This window comes from Cydia strobilella, chromosome 12 (genome assembly GCF_947568885.1).
Source record: "Cydia strobilella chromosome 12, ilCydStro3.1, whole genome shotgun sequence".
In the NCBI taxonomy this organism is placed as follows: domain Eukaryota; kingdom Metazoa; phylum Arthropoda; class Insecta; order Lepidoptera; family Tortricidae; genus Cydia; species Cydia strobilella.
The window spans coordinates 15737354-15756912 of record NC_086052.1 but is presented as its reverse complement, the minus strand read 5'-3'; the positions used below and the strand labels follow the sequence as shown (position 1 = coordinate 15756912).

The 19559-nt window shown below is 38.4% G+C and overlaps 1 protein-coding gene across 1 annotated transcript in view; it reads right to left on the bottom strand.

The window, feature by feature from the left end:
• Positions 1 to 1117: 1117 nt before the first annotated feature.
• LOC134746267 (GATOR complex protein NPRL2-like) overlaps positions 1118 to 19559 on the bottom strand; it is a 74135-nt gene continuing 55693 nt past the window's right edge. The window contains exons 5-8 of the mRNA XM_063680611.1: positions 5710 to 5853; positions 4784 to 4868; positions 4356 to 4525; positions 1118 to 3916 (exon numbers count right to left, since the gene is read on the bottom strand). Coding sequence (XP_063536681.1) covers positions 3737 to 3916; positions 4356 to 4525; positions 4784 to 4868; positions 5710 to 5853 — 579 coding nt within the window. The 3' untranslated portion in view covers positions 1118 to 3736. The remainder of the gene's footprint in view (positions 3917 to 4355; positions 4526 to 4783; positions 4869 to 5709; positions 5854 to 19559) is intronic.

Here is a 19559-nt window from a genome sequence, read left to right as displayed (position 1 = left end):
GCCTAACGGACATTCATGGCGTTGAACCATGGCTAGAGCGGGTCGATAGAAACGCTCCATGATAGTTATATTGGATGTCAAAGTCGGAGTTGTCGTAAGTAACATGCCATATTCTCTGAAAGGCCACCATGCACAGATCCAAAACTTTTTTTACGATAAGTAATGATTATACTATGCCCAGATGTTTCGCTTTACGAATCATGTGTAATTGCGGTTCGCATAGTACGATTTTTTTTGTGTAATATCGTTTTGTTTCGTAACGTAAATTTTCTTGTAGTATTTGTCCGAAATCGTTGTTACTCGGCAGAAATGAATAATTTTTTTCTAAACCTATGCTTTACGTCGAACTCCCAGAACGAAATGTGTACCTTATTAAAGCACTAATTAAACACGTGTAATTTTTAAATAAAAATGTAAAAACAAAAATAAACGGCAAAGTTGTATTTATAAAAAACGATACAGTCCTTGCGTCTTTATAATCTTAATTAAAATCAACAATTATGCGTCCTCAATGTAAATAACTTTTATAATAATGAGACTAAGGGCCAGTTGCACCAAAAACAGTTAACAGACTGATCAACGTCACGCAGCAGAGATCTATGAAGAAAAAATTGCGAACGCTTTAACGGTGACAGACGGTTTGGTGCAACCGACCCTTACGGCTCGGCCACGACTGCGCGATTCGCGACGGCGGCGGCGACAACGACAACCATAGGTGGGAACGAAAGGTCCGATCGCTGTGTTCCGCTCTAACCTATGGTTATCGCCGCAGCCGTCGCCGGTCGCGCAAAGTCGTTTTATGCGATAAACGCAGCGTGTTCGCATGCGTTCAACGCTGCGTCTATCGCATAAATTAAATATGTCGCGAAGAGAGGACGCGATCACGTGAAAATATATTGAGTCAATTTTTAACAATATGGAACTGACTTGAAACATCACTGTTCGATTCCAAGCTCTGCAGAAAGGCACTAAGAAAAAATTCTGATTTTGTGTTTACTTCATGGGTGCTTCATCGGTCATGGGGGGCGGCAGGGACCCAATGGCCCGGGGCGTCAAACTTTTAAATACGCCTCTGATCACTGAGCTAATTTATTTGACGCTGAAACTATGATAAATGGTCTCGTTATATTTTCACGTGATAGTCCAATAATCCGAATACCTAATAAGTAACTTAAAATGTTTAAGATAATATACAGAAAAATAAGGCACAAATAAACGTTGACTAGTCGAGAAATGTAAACAAAACGGTAGACGTTCGTGTGACTAGCTAGACCAGAGACCACGCATACGCGCTGCAGCTTGAAGGAACGTGTGACGGCTTATACTAGTACACCTCATATACCTAGTATACCTACCATCAAAGATAGATATAACTCCGTAATAGATGGATACAGTCTAAGGAAAAAACGTGCCTCGAAAATCACGAAAATTTGATTCTCGATCAGATGGCGCCACTAGCTTTGGCCTACTCTCGTAAAGAGGTCGTTGACGGTTTCGTTTGTTATTATAAGAATTATACTCTTTGTTACCATCTTTTGTATGGGTCAAATGAACACCCAGCAAAAAGTAGAGCAAACCCTTTTTAATGTGATTATTTAAAAATCATGTTACGTATTAACTTTTATTTAAAGGATAACCTAAAAAGAAATACAACAAATTATTTAAATAATTTTTTTTCCTACTCGTCTACTGTAATGGTTGAATTAGATTGGGTACTTTTCGTGTATGGGCTCACAACTCATCTATAATATTCATTTCGAAACGGTTTAGTCAACTATAATTAAATTAACCAGAAATCACAGCTCACCGCGGTCAAGAGGACGAAACAAAACGATAGCTCTAATTAATTATTTATTTTAGTTTGTATGGTAGAAACAATTGCTTCATAAGTCAGAAACGCGCATGTGACACCCTTAATATAGCAACGTCCATAGACTACGAAAACCGCTAAGCGTTGCTTGTCTGTCTCCATAGGCTACGGTGGCCAAAATGGAGAAAAAACCGTCTAAAAATTGAATTTAGCAAGGAGCAAGTACCAGGGCCTCATGAGCTACGAGAAGGTGTCGTTGACCAACCCGCCGGGGGCGCCGGGCCCCGGCGGCCGGGGCGCGTACGAGTATGAAGGTATCGTGGCAGCTCGCGTATCTTAGCCGTAAATTTTTGTTTTGCTTACCTATATGATTCTACTAGTAAGTATTATTTTTGTTGACTCGTAGAAAAAGTATTACATACAATAGTGATATAATCAAGCTTTTCAATCTCGTACCCAATAAGGCCACTCAGCAAGCTTCGTAGCCGTAACACGGTAATCGACTGAAAAGCTCTCCATTATATCATGATTGTATAAAATACTATTTTTTCAAACTCATAAGCTTTCGCTCACTCCAGCTGCATTTTACAACAATGATTTTGATTGAAATAACTACCCCACTAAATATTTGGCAATTTCTATCATTAAAGTAGGTACAAAACTTACATAATTATTATAGTAGAGCAAATCTTGTAAGTAGAAAAAAGCGGCAAATTTTAAAAATGTGCGCGAAGGGATATCGTCTTATAGAAAATTTGAATTTCGCGCCCTTTCTACTGACAAGATTTGCTTGACCATCTATATGTACCATATAGTCGTATTAAAAATGCTCTAGAAATAAAAGATTTATATAGAAACTCGGTGGGACGTCATGTGTTTTTAACTTATACAAATCTTAACAAGTTATGTAGCACCTTTATGAACAACAATTATAATGTACTTTTAGCTATATATATGCATTAAAAATATTCTATATAGCTAAGAAGATTGAGCAGATTTTTGAACTGTACAGGTAAGGTATAAAATACAAATTTAAAGAGTAAATATTTCGATGTTATATGTAATATTCAAAAATATAACTTTATGTATATTATTATATAAACAGTTTCGTGGAAAACCTCTGAAAACTTGAATAAACATCAGATAAACAAATAATTCATTATATACATTATTATTTAATATTTATTTACATTTCTTTAAGGGTCCACAGCTTTTTTTTTCTATACACTTTCCATACACCTAAGGATTTTCTTCGGTTATAAACTACAACTCGAGTAACATTTTTAGGAGATACATACTGACACCTCTAGGTGACCTTTTAGTTATATTAAAAACGGGACTTATAAAAACGGGCCGAGTGAGAGATGACTTAAACGGAGTGTCCCTTCTTTCACATGAAAAATTACAAACTATATGTATAAAAGTGTATAGGTTACACTTACCCTGGCCATTTTGTTAGAAAAGGACACACTCCGTTCGACTATCCTCTCGCTCGTCCCGTTTGTTTGTAGCAAAGCAATATCAACCTTAACTGTAGCTAAATACGGTTCCAATATGGTTTGTCAAAAATGTTCGGTCTTGTTATAGTAAAAGTTCTCTGGGCATTTGTCACAGATGTTGCCAGATTATTACAACAATCTTTAATATTATAGTCCCTGTTGGAACTTTACCAAGCAAAGCTTAGCTTAATCAAGCTTTATACCTAGTTGAAAAACATTTCAGAACATCGTTATAGCCTAAACCTTTATTTACATTTACACCCGTGTTTACAATACGTATTTAAATAGAAAATATCTGGCAAATCAGCGCTGGCATTTTCATTGGACATTAGTCCAAGTCCTTCTCACTTATGAGATCACTTGTCGGTGAACACAACTCTGTGCCTCTCATGTTGTTAAAACAGTTCAGAAACAGCCGCTGTATAGATCACTTGACAATGAACACAACATTGGTGTCCCTTTCTAATTGTTCCTCTAGCTGTTGGGCGGTGAGCCCGCCCTGGCAACACAGCTCATCGAGGCAGACTAAACCGTTGTAGGTTCGGACGAGGGGTTGGCTATGCTCGCTGGCCAGGGATGACGCGTCGTCGTGCATTGTGATTGGGTACTGTGGAGAGAAATTGAGGTTATGAGTAATGATGAATTAAATTAAAGGAGTATATGATAATGGGGGTAAATTGAGAAACAAAGCAAGTTACGATTCGTCGTTTTTGGGTGTTCAAGAAAGCTTGTTTAAGCAGAGCTGGCAAGGTTTTTGACCGTACCTACATATCTTATAAACAGACACTGTCAGGAAGTATTGTTGTAACCACCAGCTTCACAACACCGTTGTCCCCACCCGAATCGTATAAATCCAATTGCTAATTGGCACAGGTCTTCTCTCTTGGCATCAGTTTACAAATACTACATGGTTAACTGTAGAGCAGGGTAGTTTAATAAAGAATATGGTGGAGATATTCGCTACAGACTGGTAAGTTCATTTGATAGAGCGACGGGGTGGCGGGGTTCGTCATCTATTTACTTATTTTAAACATAACTTTACGTACCTTGTAGACGCGCCGGATGAGCCCCTCCAGCACGCCAAACAGCACGAGTCTCCGCTCGTCCACGGCCAGTTCTTGTGGCCGCACGCGCCGGCAGAGGTCTCGAACGGTGCTGCCGTACGTCATACCAGCGTACATGCGAAAAAGATCCGACACTTTTGGAAGTTGGCGTGCTGTAACGTACAGAAAAACAATAATCAAGTCATGCATCAAGGGCACTAAAACACTTCGAGGGAATTCCATTTAACTGTCAAAGATGTCAGCATCTTGAGAATTTTACTGCAGCGTTTTTTCGTCGAGTCAGTCAACAGCAGCAATACTTTGGATGGCGAATGGTGAAGCCAAATTTCGGAATTAGGTAAAGAATAGGTAAAGGTAGAATTACAAGCTACTTCGAAGACTTATGCCCCATTAAGGAGGTAGGTACTTACATGATCTCGCGCAAAATTCTACACACTGCCTCTGTAGGCCTGCACACCTAGTCAGCTGTCTTAACTTGGGCGTCGCACTGTATACCTGGAAAGCAAGAACGATTCTAATGTTATTCTACATAATAATTATACGGCTTAGACGCGGTTATCGCATGCTAATGACATGACAGTGCACAGTGTTCTATCGTACAGTGTGAAAAGTGAAGTGGGCTTTGTCATGTCGTAACGCTAAAAGGACGTTTAGTCAGGCTTTTGCGATGTGATGTACAGTAAAGGTCTACCGTAAGTATACATTTGCAACTTAGGTAAGTCTTATTAAAACTCGTATTTATTTGTACCAAAACCATAGAGTCTGTTCGGAAAGAGAAGTCGTGGAATGTATTGGGCCCCATACAATTCACGACTCTTTTTCTTTCCGCACAGACTAGTAGGTAAGTAATAAGTATGCTTGATTTAAAAAACCGGGCTTTTGCGTATGATAATGGTCGTCTACTTCTAAACCCACAGCATAGTACCGGAAGATGGGCACAAGGTTCTGGAACCACGCGCGCACAAGACTGATTTCCACGTCCGTCAGAACTGCGATCTTCGACACGTGGTTGAAACCATTTATAAAGTAAAGGTGTACTTACAGCACAGTACTGGAAGATGGGCACTAGAGTGACCACGCCGTAGTAGACGAGGTTCTGGGCACACGCGCGCACAAAAGACTGATTTCCACGTCCGTCAGAGCTGCGATCTTCGACACGTGGTTGAAACCTTTGGTAAAGGTGTACTTACAGCACAGTACTGGAAGATGGGCACTAGAGTGACCACGCCGTAGTAGACGAGGTTCTGGACACACGCGCGCACAAGACTGATTTCCACGTCCGTCAGAGCTGCGATCTTCGACACGTGGTTGAAACCTTTGGTAAAGGTGTACTTACAGCACAGTACTGGAAGATGGGCACTAGAGTAACCACGCCGTAGTAGACGAGGTTCTGGACACACGCGCGCACAAGACTGATTTCCACGTCCGTCAGAGCTGCGATCTTGGACACGTGGTTGAACCCATCGATGTACGGGAGGATCTGAAAAAAAAAGATTTTGTTTTAGAATTTAATGGTCACGAGCTGAGGATAGAAAAAAGAAAAGTAACTCTATTCGAGTTGTAGTTTCGATGTCGTGTTCCTGACGTAGTAAAGTTACTAGACTCTTCAGAGAATGGATTGTGTTGGCAGTGAAGGACTAACATTTTGGCCTAATGAATCGGTTCTGAGTCTGGGGGTAAGTAAGTAGGCAAGGTACTAGGGGTAGATGTAGGAGCACGTAATCATTTTAAATTCGGAGTAAAATGTGTATCAAATATTCTAAAGAAAATGTCATAATAGTTAATCTTTCTTGACAACACGCTTATATGTTGTCCGGTTAACATTAGACGGTCCGTAGGTCCGTACGCGTCTAGATGAATAATTTAAAATTAAAATAAGAAAAACCTCCAACACAAATAAATGAACCGATTTCGATAAAACATGTCAGAGAACCACCTATAAAAAAACATCCACATCAGTTCACCCGTTTAAGAGCTACGATGCCACAGACAGACACACATAGCGGTCAAAGTTGTAACACCCTTTTGGGGCGGGGAATAAAAAGGAAAACAGAGCACGGCGAGTACTTGAAATAGAAAGCAGACAAAATAAAAACATTAAAAATGTCAATAATCTGGTTCTAACTACAGTCGTAAATAATATGCTTCTCTAAACTCGTGGGTGATGCAGTTAGCAAGTGCGGCGGCTACAGCTGAGCACGTGCTGCGATAAAACGATGACTGCTCTTTTCTTACACGTTTACGAATAGTTGCGAAGAGAAAATGCTTACTCGTGCACTCGTGCAATATTTTTTTTACAGTTAAGAGCCCGGTTACGATTTTAGTCGCAAAAATGTAAAGTTGATAGATTTCTTCTGTGAAATTGTACACCTTTTGTTACCTAATTGAAATAACAAGTACTGGTTTCTATTAGCACGACTTCTTATCTCTAGGTTTATCAGATCATTTTTTTGAAAAAAGGCTTACTAAATTAGTAATGATTTTTTTTCTGATGGACGTTTAGGTAAACGCGTGTAAAGCACTGACTTTGATGCTCTTATTTGTAAATTTCGCAAAGTTTGGACTGCTAAAAATGGTAAATTTGTATTACACATATTCTGTACTCTAGGTTTATCAGATTACATTGTTGTTATATGACTTAGAGTTCGAGGAAATGAAAGTTAAACGAATTCAATTTTCTCCAGAAATGACCTCAAAACAAGTGACAATTTCTTCGAAAATCTACTTATTTTCGACGTAGATTGCATACTCAAATAATCTGCAATGTTTACTTAAACTGTTGCTGTACTTCATTTTATTTAAATTGCAACTTTTATTTTCTGACGATTTTTTAAAAACTTCCCCTTTTTCTGGTATAACATCGATGACACGCGCTCGCGGCCTCAGTCCCCCGCGGGAGCTGGTAGAGGCAGGACGTTTGTTGATCGGCTCCGCACGTTGCATCGACGACGACGAAGTTATTTATCATTGTGTGCGTCGCTCGCCGTGTAAAAAGTTATATTTGTTTGCGTGTTTGGCTGTACTGTGTGCGTGTAAACTGCGACCAGAAACTTTAATCCTTGGGTTGTAAGTACTTGTTTATTAACCGCCTTCAAAAAAAAGGAGGTTCTCAGTTTGACCCGTATGTTTGTATGTATATGTATGTATGTATGTTTGTTCGCGATTATCTCGCATTTGGCTGAACCGATTTTGATGCGGTTTTTAGAAAAGTGTTTGTTACATTCTGGAGAAGGTTTTAGTATACATAGAGCTGAGCTGATGCTGAACCCTGGCTGTACCTAGTGGAACGCAGGTTTAGTGCAACATAGGCACACGCTGTTTTGGTCTGTCTTGATGAGCAATTAGGAGAGCAGTACCCAAGATGGAGCTGATGCTGAACCCTGGCTGTATCTAGTGGAAATCAGGTTTCGTGCAACATAGGCACACGCTGTTTTGGTCTTCCGACACGTCTTGATGAGCACTTGGGAGAGCAGTACCCAAGATAGAGCTGATGCTGAACCCTGGCTGCACCTAATGGAACGCAGGTTTGGTGCAACATAGGCACACGCTGTTTTGGTCTTCCGACACGTCTTGATGAGCAATTAGGAGAGCAGTACCCAAGATGGAGCTGATGCTGAACCCTGGCTGTACCTAGTGGAAATCAGGTTTCGTGCAACATAGGCACACGCTGTTTTGGTTATTCGACACGTCTTGATGAGCAATTAGGAGAGCAGTACCCAAGATGGAGCTGATGCTGAACCCTGGCTGTACCTAGTGGAACTCAGGTTTCGTGCAACATAGGCACACGCTGTTTTGGTTATTCGACACGTCTTGATGAGCAACTAGGAGAGCAGTACCCAAGATAGAGCTGATGCTGAACCCTGGCTGTACCTAGTGGAACTCAGGTTTGGTGCAATATAGGCACACGCTGTTTTGGTCTTCTGACACGTCTTGATGAGCAAATGGGAGAGCAGTACCCAAGATAGAGCTGATGATGAACCCTGGCTGTACTTAGTGGAACTCAGGTTCATTTATTGTTATCAGAACTTCCACCCCCTTTTAACCCCCAGTACCTACTGCATGTTAAACGTGTGGTAGCTCTGGTCAGGTGCCTGCTTAATCTGGCAGCCCTCCAGGTGTTCCAGGTCTTGAAGAACTTAACCTGCCTACAGCATACTCTACCAACTTCAGATTAAAAGAGTTTTACCCCTGATCCGATGCGTCCAGCAGCACTCCAGGTGTTCCAGGTTTTGAGCTGTCTCCGTCATACACTACCCGCAACACGGTGAGCGAGTGTTACCCACCCTTTGCCCTTGACCCTTTGCACTCAGCAGCACTCCAGGTGTTTCAGATCTGGAGCTTTCCCCATCATACACTACCAGCGGCACGTTGAGCGAGTGTTACCCGTTACCCCTGACCCTTTGTACCCAGCAGCACTCCAGGTGTTCCAGGTCTGGAGCTTTCCCTATCATACACTACCAGCAGCACGTTGAGCGAGTGTTACCCCTGACTCTTTGCACCCAGAAGCATTCCAGGTGTTCCAGGTCTTGAGCTGTATTCATCGTACACTACACACTACCAGCGGCATGTTGAGCGAGTGTTACCCCTGACCCTTTGCACCCAGCAGCACTTCAGGTGTTCCAGGTCTTGAGTTTTCCCCATCATACTCTACCAGCGGCACGTTGAGCGAGTGTTACCCCTGACCCTTTGCACCCAGAAGCACTCCAGGTGTTCCAGGTCTTGAGCAGTATTCATCGTACAACCAACCACACGTTGAGCGAGTGTTAGAAGAGTGGAGAAGAGAAGAGGATGACTTTGGAAATAAAAATTATTATCACCCTTCCCAACGATTAAGACTATCTCCATAATATCAAATTCCATCCAAATCGGTTTTATTGGATCCCATACAAATTTCCATTCCCCCCCCCCCCCTCCCCCGTTTCTGGGGTAAAACCTATCCTATGTCCTTCCCCAGGACTCAAACTATGTCCATACCTCATTTCATCTTAATCGGTTCAGCGTTTATTGATTCCCCATACAAATTTCCACCCCCTTAAAGGGTGAGTTCTTGAATAAAAAGTATTCTATGTCCTTCCCCGGGATTCAAACTATCTGTATACCAAATTTCAACAAAAGGCTAGTTTCCCCTCTGGGTTGGAACGTTGGAAAGTCAGATCGCAGTCGCTTCAGTTCGTTTGACATCTGTTATAATTAGTGCATGCTCCATCTCTTCTTTGTTATATTTGTATGCCAAATGGCAAAACATAGTGAAACATAAATTATTGTATAAGAACTATATTTAACCTATGTTTACAAATAAATAAATTTTGATTTTTGATTTTTGATTTTCGCTTTCGTAAAAACTAGTGCCTACGCCAATTCTTGGGATTAGTTGCCAAACGGACCCCAGCAGACTTCCATGAGCCGTGGCAAAAAGGCTGGGATAACGCGAGTAAGATGATTATATATATATAAGATATTGCCTTAGTGCAAATCATTATCATCATGCTATATAATTTGTATGTATTATATGAATACATAGGTAAATTGTTAAGAGTAATAAACGATTATATCAAATTTACCGAAAGTTTTATTTTAACCTAATTAAAGTTATAAAGTGACGCATAATGTTGCGAAAGTATCAATATTGTTTAGGCGGTCGCGTTATTTCAAGCAGCGGCCGGCGTTCGGTTACTGTGTAAAAGTCGTATCTTCGCGCGTTTTCAAATCGACTACGGGCTCATAACACAGGAAACTGAGTAAATCTTCATATCAGTACATTCAAGACTTACTCAAAACATTAAAACTAGGGACATAATATTTTTAAAATTAAAAGAAGCTCCATGTACAAAATTCATCATACCTATTCCCTTTTTTTTGTCCATGCATACATTGTACGTGTATGAGACTTAAATCATAAACATGTAATATGGATGTATGTAACATTTGGGATATTTTATCTTAGACGCGCTGAATTTGAATTTCAAGACATGACATGACACAAAAAGCAAAAATACTGCAAACAATGGTTATCTTGTGCCCCCTTATTCATAGCTTCGTTTTATATAAAATAATATTTCATAAAGTTGATTTACCAATAAAATATGTTACATAAGATATTCTTCTTAATATTCAATTCGTCTGAATATTTAATAATGAACAGTTTTAAAAAAATATCAAAATTATCTTAAAGTGGAGTAAATATTGGAGCAAAGTAGGACCATTTTACGGTAGTGGGAAGAATGGTATCTAAGGACACATACGCCGGCTACGCCCCACCCAGTGATATCAATACTATGCTATTATATTGTGAGCCCAGTGGGCTAAGCACGGTCGCATTTTTATCACCTGTCACTATGCCTGTCACTTTCGCACTTACCTACTTGTTAGAACGTGACAGGCATGGTGACAAACGATAAAAATGCTACCGTGCTAAGCCCGCAGCTCTTATATTATATTTCCTTTTATTCGCCAATAACGACGCCCTCGGGCAATATATTTCTTATTTAGCGTTCGCTATACAAATACCAATACATCTCTTGTTTGAATACGAAGCGATTACACAGAAAAAATATGTTGAACAAATCGTGAAACAATTTCCAATTTCTAAACCTTTGTGTAGAATGTTTTTGCAAATGTATTTGATTATCAAAGGCCGATCTTTTCTTTTCATTTCTTTTCTAAAGTGAGGTGGCCATGAAGTTGAAATGTCCAATTTTTATTTAGATTTTTTATCGAGTAATCGATCTTAATGTAGGTATTTTGGAAGACAGTTCGGAACTTAATCTATTAGGATTGCTAATATTGCTATAAGGTTATTTAGCCGTACATTTCCTCAACATTACGTTCAGAACCATGACTAGCTTTAAGCATTCTATTCTATACCAAACAGCTGTGTATACGAGTATTTAACTGCTGAGCTTTTGTATTGGTAAGATAGAGGAAGCTGTTTGGTAAAGAATCCCTATTTTTCAAGCTAATAGGCAATGCTTGGCATGATAGGTAATGTTGAGTTGAGCTAGTTGTTTATGGCATAAAAATTGTACACGATGAAACCCGGCCATGCATGATCTGGTATATCTTTTTACCGAATTCACATATTTAAGCAATTCTTTTATTTTAATAATCTGTAATTATTGGAATTTATAATTAAAATACAATCATATTACAATGCGCTTCTGTGAATTATCGCCGAATATATTCCATCATACCTTTTTTTTTGTCCAGCGTTTTTTGATAATCTTCACTCGCTTCGTACTACAATGTCACAATTGTATTTATATTTTCATAAGCTGTTTTATGCTCATTAGAATCTCATCTTACCAAAAACATACTTATTGAAATTATTTTCTACTTGTGGTAGTCAGAAAAACTTTTTTTTGTTGAAAAGTCAAATTCACCAAAGTTAAAACATCTCAGAACTACCTCAATCTGAACGCAATCAGAAAAATGTTAGGTATTGTGAAAAGAGAATGTAATAAGGTATCATTTGGTTTATATAATAAAATATTTTTAACTGGAAAATTTGGTCGAGACAAACTGTGGAAAAAAAAGTTACTGTGATATACATAACGCTCAAAGTCACACAGACAACCTAACTTTATATCGTGTTTCTAATTTTATTATGTAGTTTGATAACCACAAATTATTAAGGGAAAAGTGATGCCTGTAAATGTAGATTCATTTAAAAGATTTACCACATCATGCGTGGCCGGGTTTCATCGTGTACAATCTTTACAAAGTTTCATTTCAACCCATTCGGTTAAAGGCCAGTTGACAATCGCATTAAGTCAGAAGCGGCTTGAAATGGCCCGCTGATGGGCGCCGCCGTAAACAAGCACTTCAGGCCTAAATCCAATACAACCCGTCGATGGACAAACATCGCTATGTGACGATAACTAGGTAGAGTCCGAGAAGCTAACTTTGTACCTTGAACAGAACAAAGTTAGGGAATGTTATCATAAACGTTAATTTTCATAGTGACATTATTTATGACATTGCGTTTAGCTTGATCTGACTCTAATCGAATGTTGTTCGAAATTAAAACATTGCTGTAAGTCGCATAAAGTTTCAACTCAACCCATTGGGTCCAAGGCCAGCTGACTATCCCATTAAGTCAGAAGCATGAAATGGGCCGCTGATGGGCGCCGTGTAAACAAACACTTTGGGCCTCAATCCAATATAATCGCGCCGCTGGGCAAACACCGCTACCGATTTGATGGGGATGTGTGGATAAGTACTTAATCGGCCGAAACTTAAACATTGCTATATGTTTAGACAGTCACATCAAGTTTGAATTCAACCCATTCGGTCCGAAGGCCAGTTGACTATCCCATTAAGTCAAAAGCATGGAGTAACCTGTCGCTGGCGTCGCCGTAAACAATCATTTCAGGCCTCAATCCAATACAATCGCGTCGATGGACAAACACCGCTGATTTGATGGGGTCGTGTGGATTTCGAATACTTACTTTGTTATTGTTGGTACAGTGAGCAGCAATTTTATGGGAGAAGTATCTGCCGTACATGCCGCCATACAAAATAGATATTTCTTTTAAATACTACGCCGGCAAATAGCATACGGCCCGCCGTTCTCCATACAAACGTAGTTACGCTCTCATTTTAAAACGACCAACTAGATTACTCTGAAACTTTGTACTTACAATAGGATAAGGTATATCTAGGTCTGTAATTAGTTTATGTAGCTTCAGATACCACAGTAAAAAAATACAGCGAATTTAAGTTTTTCATACAAACCTTGTATTTGCTCTGTTTCGTGTGTTTTATATACCGTTAAATAAAGCTATATAAACTAATTACAGACACATATATACCTCATATCATTGTATATGCAAAGTTTCATTACAATCCAACACGTAGTTTAAAAATGAGAACGAAACTCCGTTTGTATCGGAAGGTGAAATTCAGCCGAGCTTGCAGGGGACTTAATGTTGGGGTCTTTAAAATATTTTCACCGGTTGGTAAGTGTAGATATTTCAATAAAATTAATAGTATAATATATCTATATTTACTTAACCAGCGTTATTCGGCGAACCTTTAGGTACATACATTGTTATAAGGTATATCTATTCTAAATTTCTTACCTGTGGGTAATTAAGCTTTAATTCTGTAAAATTATTAAATATATTCAAATATTATATTTCTAAGTTATATGTAAACGTATATATATAACTTTGTGTTCCTAAGTAAATTCTAAATAAAATTGGAAGAAAGTAGGACCATTTTACAGTACGTAATGTACGTATACTGCGAGAGCGAATGAGAGATCCATGTGCCAATTATTAGATTATATTCAATTGAATCACAACTTCGAGTTTCGAAATTGGGAATTTGAGAGTGTTCAACATTGTTATTAGTTTAGTATAGAAATTATTCAAGAAATCCACTAAAAGCGGCTGAAACTTTGCGTCTGGTTCCAATTATTCGATGACTCAAATTGTAAACTTCACAAGTACCTAAAGTTGTTGATTTGCTCCGCGACAAAATAAAATTACCTAATATTTTGATTGATTTCGAGATTATTATATCGAGCCTTTCGATTGTCTTATTTCTTTAGGATTTTTTTTACAAAATATCTCTACATTTTTATGACATTTTTGGTTCTCAAATGGAAATATAAAAAAATTCAAGACACTTCGTTAAAATATTGTTGTTACGTAAACGTTTCATAATTAAAGTAACCCATGACTCTAAATAATATAATTAGAATCATTTAACTCAAATTTTTAATTACTTGTATCAGTATCACTATATAAAATTATTTCGAACGAGTTGCAGCGCTCATGCTCGTGTAATTAATGGCCTCGAAGGCATAATTTTAGCACCACCTGGTGAAATGTGAAATTTTAAAAAAACCGGCCAAGTGCGAGTCGGTCTCGCGCACCGAGGGTTCCGTACTTTTTAGTATTTGTTGTTATAGCGGCAACATAAATACATCACTTGTGAAAATTTCAACTGTCTAGCTATCACGGTTCATGAGATACAGCCTGGTGACAGACAGACGGACAGCGGAGTATTAGTAATAGGGTCCCGTTTTTACCGTTTGGGTACGGAACCCTAAAAATGAATTCTTATTTCTATTGGATAAGTGAAAAAACAATCTTCTTCAAACGAATAATACGACGAATAAACATTTAAGACTTTTCCTTCTTTGTCATGTTTTTGAATAACGTCAGGGCGGATTTTTTTTTGTTGCTTTTTTCCAAGAGCAAATAAGAGACTTAATTAATGAAGACAGCGAAGAGTTTTTTTCTAAATGGACACCTGAATGAGCGACAAAGGTTGCCAATTTACCTACCTTTTATTATACTTCACAAAACGAGTAGGTACAGAATGTTTTCAGTAAATTGTAAAATAAATAAATATTAAAAGCTAAAAAAAAAAAAAAACACCACAAGCTAAAAAGCTAAGCAGTAAGCTCTAGAAGGCTTGTGTTGTGGGTACTCGGGCAACGATATACAGGAACAAAAATATCTGTGCTCATAACAAAGAAATGCCCTTACCGGGATTTGAACCCAGGACCATCGGCTTCACAGGCATGGTCACTAACAACCAGGCTACTTTTCAATCATCTAATTAAATATTTTAATCATTCATCTATAAGCGAGATAGGGATAACTTTCCATGATAGCTGGTGGGGTACGAGTATTGTTCCATTGCTTGCCGAGAGCTGGTGTACTAGTAATAACTGTTCTCTCCCATTATGTACCGCTGTACATCTTGTATTACGATAACACTGATTGTCTGAGCTCAGACTGCAATGGCAATGCACGACTTGGCAAGTTGGCACGGCGCCGAACATGTGTCTTGGATGGCTACTCGCAATCCAACCGTCAGCTTCCGACCGGTCACTGACTGTCTCTTTTTGGTCCTGATTTTAATGACAGGTTGACCGAATGTTCTTGCCCTAGATTTTTAGGGAAGGCTGAAGTCCAGCATCCATTCAAACCCGTTTCGTTCAAATTCCATTCCATTCAAATTCGTTGATATGAGGATGAGGTTTTATGATTGACGTTGGAATTTTCCATTCATCATCTTCCTCGCGTTGTCCTGGCCTTTCTCTAAAACTAGTGCCTACGTCAATTCTTAGGATTAGTTGTCAAGCGGACCCCAGGCTCCCATGAGCCGTGGCAAAATGCCGGGATAACGCGAGGAAGATGATGATGATGTTGGAATTTTCCATTCATCATCTTCCTCGCGTTGTCCTGGCCTTTCTCCATGGCTCAACTAATCACAGCAATTGGTATAGACTTCGTTTTCGAGGTTTCGTAAAAACTAGTTTTAAGTTTTTCACGAAAGCAACTGCCATCTGCCTAGTTTCCTCTCAGGGTTGGTACCTACCAACCCAGAGGGAAAACTGAGGCCCTATTGGGATTAGTCCAGTATTTTCTCACGATGTTTTCCTTAAATATCAAATCATATATCGTACATAATTTCTGAATTACTCAGGGGTTTGAATCCGCGACCTCCGGATTGAAAGTCGCACGCTCTTACCGCTGGACTACTTGCGCCTACGATGGAATTTTCGAATGTTCATGGAAAATTTTATGAAACTTGAGCGCCTTGTGAACTGGCCGTTGCACAAATCAGCCATAAATACATCGGTGTTTCACGTGTACAAACATATACAAACACTATTTACAATGATAAACATTTGTATTGTATATTTACAATGTTAGCGTGCAAACACGTGTTGATATTGCTGATGGGTAAGGTCGAACCATTACCTATTTATCGCGAAATCAGATACTTAGGTGTCAAGACCAGATATTATTATGGGAAACTGGGTTGATGCTTCTACGCTAATAGGTATTTCATTAAAATAAAACTATGAAAACGGATTATATCGCGTATATTGAATTTATAATACATCCCGACGTTTCGAACCCTTTACAGCGTTCGTGGTCAACGGGTGAATGAGGAAAAATTACAAAGTGCAAAAATACCCACATACTAAAAATAATGAACAATCATAGACTATAAACTTAAAGGCTGGTTGTACATGCAAAATCGCTTCATAAGGCTAGTTATACACTACAATTATTTTCAAGTAAAGATATATAGTTTGTCAAGAGACTGTCTCATTTCAAACATAGACAGAGAGAATCATACTATCTTTGTCTTACACTAGTACTAGCACCCAAAAGAAAAGGATGAGTATAGTTTTCTTTGTTCCTATTTACTGACAAGATTTGCTTGACCTTATATATATATACGCGATAAAAAAAAAAAAAAAACTACGCCGGCTCCAACCCTACACCACGGACCCGAGAAGATTTAATTCCCTCCTAAATTGTAGGATATCCATATCATATCATATATCAGTTTATATTGGGATACCCTCCTACAATTTAGGAGGGAATTAAATTGCTATATAGCTGACAGAGCAAACTTGCTGACCGTGTAGCCAAGTAATTTTATTACGCATAGGGTAAAAATAATGGCCTTATGATAGCGAAAAAGCTTAAGTCCAGTTCCTTTCGAATTTGAAACTTCATCTTAGACATTACTTACTTTAGTTGGACCCAAACATTTGTATTTTTCAATACCCGGTTGCGCGGTAGCTCCAACAGTCTGTTGCATGTGCTGGCCGAGAGGCTAGACTGCCCGTTGCAACACCACTGGACGCTGTTGCATGTACAGCAGTAGTGTTTGGAATGTGGCAGTCTTCATTATGTAAATAGTTAAATGTGATATATATTTTTATTTGTAATTTAATGTGTGTTTACTAACATTAGCATATTAAGATTAATTTAATTGTATTACTAACAAATTATATGGGCATTTGCCTGAAATAAATAATTGAATTGAATACGCTATGCCTGGTCTGTTCTTAAAATAGGTACTTATTGTACTTAAGAGGTCATTTCAGCCTATGATTGGCTAAATCTATGGTATAACGACTGTAACACATGTGTTTCTTTGTCTGTCAACAAAAGATGTTGTAAGTATAATTTTTTTATCAAACGTCATATATCAACAGACATTTCGAGACTTGATAACGGCTATGTTTCTCTCAAGTGTTTTGCTTTGAATAAATACTGAAACATCCTTGAGTATCAAATGTTATAAGTACTTACATATCTACGTACAGTAAACAAGCTAAATGAGCATCGTAGGTAGTTATATGCAGATTAGACAATGTTGCCGATGCAAGACGTTGCATCGACACGTGTATGCCAAGGTCAACGGCAAAATCCCCAGAGACTCGAGTTACAACAGATTTTAATAACAAAACTTCCGTGAGACACTCTTCTCAGTACCGAGTGAAACATGTCGAGCGTTTTCGACTTAAAATACGTGAGTGACCCGTTATTAATATATTTACAACAAATTAATTACTTATTTATATTAATTAACAGAATAATACATTTAAGGGTATAGCGAGCTACAAAAGTGTACGGCCACCATTGTAAATGAATTTACTTATGGGCAAAGTGGCCAAGCAATTTTGCGGCTGGGTCTACTAAAATAGTCCAACCAAAGACATTGAGATTAATTACATTTGTTTTCAGAATACATGTACGGATACATAAACAATGGTGCACGTGCATTCTAAAGACGTTGCATGTTGCATCGACACGTGTTTGCCATCGCCAAGATCGAACAGCGAAAGTCCCAGAGACTCAAGTTACAGCAGATTAAGTAGTATTATCAGAATATACCTAGGTAAGAATACATAAACAATGTGGCATGTGCATTCTAAAGACGTTGCATCGCACGTGTTCGCCATCGCCGAGATCGAACGGCGAAAGCCTCAGAGACTCAAGTTACAGCAGATTATGAAAAGCTTAGGTCTCTGGCGAAAACCTTGGATACAACATTTCTGTAGAAAGCTACTAGGCTAATAGGTTTACTATAAATCTTGTTTTTATGTGATTTTTTATTTGTTGTATTTGTTCTTTCGTTAGACTTGGATAAAATTTGGCTGGTTTGAGGAGTTTCAGATTCTGGGCAGAATTAATACGAAATCATGTCCCGTCAAAAACTTCTTTCGAAAAAAATCCTTATAATTTTCCGTTGGGTTACGAAAAATGAAAATACCACACGTTTTCGTAACTCAGAGGAAGTTTTTACGACATACTTACTGTAAAATTTCGCTGAAATTGTATAGAATAGGGAACTCTACGTATCCACCAAATTTTATCGAAATCAGAAGATAAAAAAAATGCGAAATCAAAATTTAAATCGGTCCAGATAATAAAATGTCAGTTTGATTATCCCAATTTATCCAACCGATCTGTTAAAATGGTACAAAGGCAGGATGATTGGGTAGTAAATTGGCCAATCAAATTGTCAATTTAGTTCAGTATCGGGATATAAAAGCACAGCATAGTTACTTAAATACATGGTACAGTATCTAATAATAATTTTAACAAACTTTTGCGTTTGTGTTGTTTGTATAACGAAAGGAGAATATTTTGAAAATAATACGTTTTGTTTTAGTTAAGGCGGTTCCCTGAGCCAGAAGGCGAAAAATCTCCTTATATGATCCTGTTTTTCTAAGAGGCGTTGATATTCGTAGACGTGGAAAAAATATATGTAGTTCTTGACTATATTATCTTTAATATCATAGCTTCCGATACACGAATTATGACACTTCGCTCGATACAATTAATTCGCAAAGTAACCTCTAACTCGGACTTTTAATCCAACTTTACTCGGTTATTTATTATGTGATACTATAAACAATAAAAGAAGAAAAAACAATCTTAACTTAAATAATAATTTCATAGCTTTCGAATTTCGATATTGTAGGGTAACGTTTTTAAAATAAATAAAAATCGTAAAAATTCGATTCCCGTTCTTTCTTGCGAAATGTGACAGAGACAGCGGCAAACCGATGGAACGGCCTTAAATGATTGTAATTTTTTATCAACGTTTTTTGGGCCAACATGTATCTAAGTATAAAACTCCCGTGAGACTCAAACATATTAGATTATTTTAAACCGGGTCACTCACGTATTATTAAGTCGAATAGCTCGACATGTTTCGGTCCAATTTACGAGGACCGTCTTCACGGAGACACGACACGTCTTCACTGGTACTGATACGGCCAGTACACGCCGCGCCCTCAACCAGTGAAGACGTGTCGTGTCTCCGTGAAGACGGTCCTCGTAAATTGGACCGAAACATGTCGAGCTATTCGACTTAATAATACGTGAGTGACCCGGTTTAAAATAATCTAAT